General features: G+C 48.5%; 1 protein-coding gene and 1 non-coding gene across 2 annotated transcripts in view; both read right to left on the minus strand.

Annotated features, from left to right (window-relative positions):
• znf687b (zinc finger protein 687b) overlaps nt 1-7,222 on the minus strand; it is a gene marked incomplete in the record, with an annotated part of 10,101 nt that extends 2,879 nt beyond the window's left edge. The window contains 7 exon segments of the mRNA XM_035681381.1: nt 905-1,258; nt 1,571-1,733; nt 1,843-2,019; nt 2,507-2,691; nt 2,788-3,083; nt 3,471-5,825; nt 6,578-7,222. Of these exon segments, the coding sequence (XP_035537274.1) occupies nt 905-1,258; nt 1,571-1,733; nt 1,843-2,019; nt 2,507-2,691; nt 2,788-3,083; nt 3,471-5,811 (3,516 nt within the window).
• Nucleotides 1,369-1,504, minus strand: LOC118343295. The gene has a single exon (XR_004797544.1). It is a non-coding gene; the product is annotated as a small nucleolar RNA SNORA13 (small nucleolar RNA).
• Nucleotides 7,223-7,228: the final 6 nt, after the last annotated feature.

Genomic DNA, 7,228 nt, shown 5'->3' on the forward strand with positions numbered 1-7,228 from the left:
CAGTTCAGAAAATATTTTGGTTTCCATGATTTGTCTTTCTCAAGTCCTTTTCTATCCAACCATCTCTTCCAACCTTCATTTGCTAGAATGGCACAGACGGGGTATTAAGAGCTTTAAGGACCTTTCTATTATTAACACTTGTGCGTCATTTAAACAACTTTCTGAAAAGTTTAACCTACCTAGTAACTATTTTTCAGCAAACCAGACACTTCCTCCACTCTCAGATACCGAATTTCCCTGTGGAGCCTGATACAGACACAGCTGAGGCCTCTCTACGTGTACAACTGTGACGCAAAGGTTTAATATCCACAATCTATAACAAGCCGGCAGATATCTGTCTGGGAGCAGATGTTGAACTGTGTGGGATTCAGTGTTCAAGCTGGTTAATGGCTGTTGCAATGTAAGGTTGTGCACAAGGCGCATGCGTCCAAAGCCAAACTATGTCGTATTTAACCAAACATTATCCCTAATCCTAAATCTTTACCTAGAACCCAACCCTCCCTGGTAGCGCTTTTTGGCACCACTGGAGAGGATGACGTACGTGTGAATCCAATCAAATGCTGCTTCTCTGTTGGCCAGGAGGGAGGTGCTGCCCCTGCCGCCCACCCACACTCTGTGGCTAAGGGACATTATGTCCTGTCTAGACCTCGAAAGGATCCGCTACTCTGTTTGTAATTCAAACAAGTTCTAAAAGATGTGGGGACCTTTCCTGAAATACTTTCAGAATCTTCAGTCAAGACTTATTCCTTCACTCTTTTTGTCTTTTATCGTTCTGTTGAATTTCTATTAGTTATTGCTTATATAAAATATTGAGTTTATCTGTTCAATAAAACTATTCAGTTTTCACCGAGTTTCACCGGATTCAATAGACTCAGATTCAAATAAGTAAGAGGTAGTATCACACCTTGCCGTGCTCCATCTTCACGTGACCCAGATAGTCTTCGTTGTCAGTGAAGGTGGTCTGACACTGGGGGCAGGTCCACTCAGTCTGGGCAGCAGGTTGGCTGCTGCCCCCCGCGGAGGTCGAGTGACTCCCCGGAGCCTCGTAGTCCTCGTCCGCATCGTCGTCATCGTCGTCTTCCTCCTCTTCTTCTTCTTCTTGTTCCCGCCCCCAGTCCTCTCCGTCGGAGTTGTCGGGTTTTCCGGAGGATTTGGATTTGAGGCCGGAGGGACCGGATGTGTTGGTCGGGGCTGAGGCGGGGTTAGAGGCATCGGACTGAGACTCTGTCTGTTTGGCTGATGGACCTCTGTGAGCAGTCTGAGAGGGACGACAGTAGCGCATGAAAAAATAGAAATGCATACAGAGCAATCAATACCAATTACTCCAACTGGCACACAAAAAATAATCTCACTCATTTCTGTAAAATAAACTGTACTTGGTATAGAACTTAGGACAAGGTCACCAGAGAGGAACCTTGCTAAGGCCGATCCAAGAAATTGTTGTATGCCTTTGTTGACACCACATTCACTGTAGAAAGCAATGAATGGGCAACACATAAAGGCAAAAGGCTAATTCCACGTCACATCTAAAATCTATGATCTCTGAATATTTACTTATCAGAAAACACACCTTGATATGCTCCATCATCGATCCTTTCTGGGCGTAGAGCTTGGTGCAGTCAGGACACTTGAATACATGCACTTTTTGCTTGGCTAAATGAGTGTCAAAGTGCATGTACAGCAAGGGTTTTTGGGTAAAAACCGTGTCACACATCACACATTTGTAGATCATTCTGCAAAAAAAGAAAAATACGTTCATCTTTTAGGGATGTATTTTCAAAATTTCTTTACATGCGCGTTGAAAATGTGCCACATTCGTTCAGGTAGAAGCAGCACACATACTTGGCCTGTCCTCCAGTGAGCGTTGGGTGCTGAGTGCTGATGTGACTCTGGGCGCTGGGGGAAGACTTGAAGGCCATGGGGCAGCTGGGGCACTTGTGGAAGACCTCGCAGTGAGCAGTCTGAATGTGGGACTTGATGGAGTTTAACCCTCCGAATACAACCTGGCAGCTTGAACACCTTAACAAGATAAAAAGATACGCACAGTATGATGTGTTATGGCTCTAATATAAAAACACATTCTTATAGAACTGAGTTTGAGTCGATATTCAGTGAGAGGAACATCTGTTTTTGGACATGTATATATCCACCACAAACTACATCTCAAACCACATCAGTAGTGTATAAAAGTTATTGACAAGCTGCAAAATCAGTGATGTTAAATTTATGTTGATGTTAAAAAGATGTTTCAGCATATTGCTGGTGTTTCCACCATTAGTTGCACATTACAACAAGCACAAACATCTTTCTTTGTGAAATAAAGCCACGCTTTAGACCCTGACCCCTCCTTGTTGGAAGTTTCCAGCAGCTTAGACGCATGAGTTTGACATCATTATTTTGCAATGCACGACTGTCGGCACTGATAAGAAGACCTGGTAAGCTCTGAGGCATACGATTTTGATGGATCCGACATTTTGGGTCCTCGGTTCTTTATTCCCATCCCTACCTGTATCCAATGCGCCTGGCAAAGTGCAGACAGGCCTCCTCCAGGTGGGTCTGGAAGCTGGCCTGCCGGGCAATCCCACCACACTCGGGACAGACGTGGGGCGCTCTGTGTTTATGAATCCTCTGGTGGGCGGACACGGCACACGAGTTAGGCAGCATCATGGGAGGCGAGCATTGCGTACATGTCTGAAACAGAAGGAAAATCAAACCAAACAATCAGTGACCACCAGCATTTTTTTTTTTTTGTACAGCAGGTATCAGCAGCAAGAAACAAAGACTCACTGAGTTGGGAGCAGCTCTGATCTGCTGGAAGTGGGTGACCAGCTCAGTCTTGCTGGAGAATTGTGTTTGGCACTCTGGACATTTGAAGTTGTTGTACTGCAGCCCCTCGGCTTTCTTGCAAGGCAAAGGCATCAACGCTTGGGGGCCCTGAGGAGCGCGGCGGACCGGTCGAGGCTGAGTTGCTGCTGGCGCTGAAGCATCCTTCATCGGGCTGGAGTTGGCAGAGACAGCGGAGCCTCCTGTCGTGGTAGAAGGAGAGGAGACTGGAGGAGAGGAGGACGAAGAGGAGAGCAGGCCTGGTCAGCCACAGGTGGAAATCAGAAGAGATAAATGGGACGTGGTCAATGGAGATGAATCACAAATGAATGATGTGTGTTGTTTTTTTCATGACATACTAACATATTTTTGTGGTTGTTTCATGACTATCCCCGCAGATATACAAATGTATGATGTAGAGCTGAAACAATTAGTCAAGTAATAGCAATAATTTTGATAAATCCAAAAAACGGTCTGATTCCAGCTCCTCAATTTTTTTTATATTTTTTAGTCCTTTATGATGAAGTGAACACGTCTTTGGGTTTTAGACACTATTTTATTGTCTGAATGATGAATCCATTAGTCGTAAACATTAACAACTGATTAACCGATAATTACGAAGAATCGTTAGCCGCGGCCCTACTCACCACCTATGGGCGTTATGTCCTGCTGTCCAATCATCTGCTCCACAGTGACAGGCCTCATGACCAGGTGTGAGCACTGCATGACCAGCCCGCGCTCCTTATGCTCCCTGGCATGCAGCAGCAGGCTGCACTTATTGAAGAAGGCCAACCTCTTAGCACAGTGGTTGCAGGTGACCTCGATGCGCAGTGATCGTCTGTCGTAGTGTCGAGCCAGGCTGCGCTCCAGGGCGAAAGCGTCTCCGCACTCCAGGCAGCGGTACCCTGTGGCGGGGAGCGGGAGACCCCACTCAGGCGGCGGAGGTGCTGAGAGGTCGGGCTTGTAGCTCGGCAAAAGGTTCTTACTGTTCAGGATTTTGTTAAAAGCCTCCACCAGGCTTGACTGACTGCGGGAGATGACGGCACCTGTACTGTTGACGATGGAGGCAGGTTTGTTTGGCTGGAGGGTACCGCCTATGATGGTGCCGCTACCTCCGTTAGCGGTCTTATTAGTGGCTGTGCGAACGCTGATCCCACCAGCAGCAACTGAGAACTTGGGAGATGAAGCCACAGCAGGGGTTACAGGCAGGGCAGCAGATTTAGTGATGCTTACGGCAGTGGCGGAAACCTTGGCCTTGTCAGACGCTGCCATTTTGTTTTGGACCTTCGTGGCTGCAGCTAGCATGACGCTGCTGGCTGCGAGTGTAGACACAGGCAGAGCATTGAGAGCACTTACTTTCTGGGAAGTTGTTGTCATGTGACCAGGGGAAGCTTCAAGTTTTTGAGCCTTATTTGCGAGCACCTTACGTTCCCCTGTTTGACCTTTAGGGTCCAAACCTTTCCCTGCAGCGCCACCTTTAGGCGCTACTCTTGTGACAGTTCTTGTGATTCCACCTGTGGAGGTTTTAATTGTTTTTATTCTGACTTTGAGGGGTCGGGCTGGAGCTCCAGAAGCAGCCGGTGCGGCAACGGCGGCTTCTCCTCCGTCAGTGGACAGGGGTTTAGACTTGCCATCATCTACCTCCATCTTCTCCTCACTTGTTCTTGCATTTTCTCCCTTGTCAGCTTTGCCATCAGCGACCCTCTCAATCCCATTCCCCACTTCCATCTCTTCCTCCTCCTCTTTAGGCTCCCGAAGTTCAGAAGGAGGTGGAGTGGAGGCCACCGCAGGGCTGGAGCACCTTTTAGCTGCGACTTGAGCAGTTGACTTTGGCATCTCTGGTTCAGGACTCTCTGGTGAGTCTCTCTCCTCTATGACGTGTTCTGGATGCCTGTCATCTCGCTGGGGACTCTCTGTTGAGCCAGACTGAGGCGTTGATGAAGTCAGTGACGCCCCTGAAGGAGTATCCCCCGGTTTAGGTTGAGATGCAGTAGAGGACGCGGGCTGGGTTGAGACAGAGTCAGACTTGTAACGCCGGCTCAGCTGAGTGCAAGTCGGGGAGTCTGGGCTCTCTTGGATCACCAGTGGACTCCCCAAATCAGGGTCAGAATCATCCTCCTCCATCTGCTGGTGCTGAAATCCAGCAGGGCCACCTTTGGGAGCACCGTTAAAAGGCTGAGATGAGTGCAGAGGGTGTGATGAGAGGGCAGAAGGCGGAGTGGGAAGCAGAGGCTTGGAGGGTGGAAAGAAAGGCGAGGCTAGTCCGACAGGCCCACCTGCAGCCAGAGGAGACGACCCAGCTGACAGAGAAGAAGATGAAGGTAATGACGCTTTGACCCCATCTGCCCTCTCTTGGCCTGTATCCTGCTGCTGCTGGTGCTGCTGCTGTAGAAGCTGCATCTTTCTGGCCCGGCCCACTGGATCCCCAGATCCCTGCGCCACAAGCGGTTTAAGTCTGTTGAAAATGTTCCCGCCCTGCTTGTGAGACTTGGCTGCACCAGCACCTGCTGCTTCTGCAGACACTTTAGGGGTGTTCATCGACCACGGCGCTCCGTTAGACTGGGTCTGACTGAGGGGAAGGGGAGTGGAGACACCAGACGCCCCAAAACCGTTGTGGTTGAGAGCCTCGGATTCAGCCATTCCAGGGGCACACGCGCCTAGTCTAGGACCCACATCTACCCCTGCGATCACATCGATAGGGTCCTGGTCCGTGTCTCCGTCCCCTCCATCTGCGGTCTCAAGCCGTACTTTATTCTTCACAATCACACTAACAATTGAGGTGTCGGCCTGGGGGTCTGAGGGACTCGGTGGTCTCAAGGATGACCCAACTCCCACCACGCTGTCCGACTTCCCCAGAGGAGCGCCCGCAGCTCCATGGGGTCCCTCTGCCTCATCTGGGGCAGACTGGATGGCCTCTTTGGCATCTATGTCAGGAATGTCAAATGCTGCCAACAGGTCATCAAAATCTGGGGTCTTCATGTCCCCCATACCGGGATTAACTCCTGTGGAAACACAAATTCATTGACATAACTGCAGAAGGCAACAAAAACACACAGTGTTGTTGTTCATCAACCAGAGCTCTGCTTTGCTAACACACTACCTGCAAAAAAAAAAAAAAAATAAAACATTCAACATGCTAAATATTAAATGATTAAATATCGATAATAAAACGAACATTTTTAAGGTAAATCCCGCGGAACCGAATATCTTGCATGCACCTTTCTCTGACACAAACTCACAAGCTGCAGCAGGTTAGCATGCTACCAGGGAAGCTAGAAGAGCAACAAGGATCCTGCACTAGCACTCACATTAGCCAGCTAGCTCGCTAGCGACGGCGTTGCTGCAACCAAACCCTCCTCTGGGCAACAGCGTCGGCTTCAATCTGCTATGAATGGACAAACGCTGCTCCCGTAGTGCTTTTAATGCACGCTAAGCTTCTGCAGCAGTGACCCTTTGAGAAACAGATCAACCGGGGAGGGGGGGAAGGAAGGGGGGAGCGACCTCGGTTGTTGTGAGCTAACGATATATTCCTTCCCGACTTGAGGTTGGCGAGCTGCAGCCAACCGAGAGAGAGAGGGGTCATTGAGCTAACGAGCTAGCGTTCGCCATTAAAGAAAGGCAACTGGACCGCTTTGCTGAGGTTTGGTCTGACAGCGAGAACAACCCGGTGGTCGTAGGGTCGACGATGGCTCAGAAGAGGATGACTGGGATGGGGATTTTCTTTTAATATTTCATGTATTTTTGGATTGTTTACCTGGATATGCGATTCCCGACTATCCTAGCTCGTTTTCAGCTGAAAATGCTGCGCTTCCCGTCACATGACCCGATGCATCCTATCAGGATGTGATAGCGCTGGAAAACTGCATGGAGGATGCTGCGAACGACACGTATATTCATTTCGGATGTGAGGGGTATTAAACATTAATAAGCGTCCTTTGCAGGGCTGGTTTTTTTGTTTTTGCTAAGCCATTAGAAGTCTGGACAGTGGTGTCCGAGTTCAACTGAGTGCATCTTTTATTTTGTTGTCTTCTCGCAGCTCTGTCAACAACATCAAAACAAAAACACCCAAGAGGCGACATATTTACACATAGCTTTTATTGCAAAAAAACAAAAAAAAAGACATGACAGGAGTGTGGAGAACTAGTTGTTTAGTTCGAGAGCCTGTCATCATAAAGTCTCCCCTCTTTCCGATCGGTCAATTATCAGTAAATATATCATGTAGAGAAAATGTAAGGGTGAAGAACACAAGGCGTTTTAAGGGTAGGCCCTTTTACATTTTGGAGATTATATCAATTAATGTTACCGGGGCAGTCAGACTTTACACTAAATAGTCATTATGGTTGGTGCTTTTGAGTGTCTGAAAGGAAAGCAATGGTATCAAATGTCAAGAGTGCTGTCTCATGCT

The sequence above is a fragment of the Morone saxatilis genome, unplaced genomic scaffold (assembly GCF_004916995.1).
Source record: "Morone saxatilis isolate NCDOM2014 unplaced genomic scaffold, NCSU_SB_2.0 Contig9, whole genome shotgun sequence".
Lineage (NCBI taxonomy): Eukaryota > Metazoa > Chordata > Actinopteri > Moronidae > Morone > Morone saxatilis.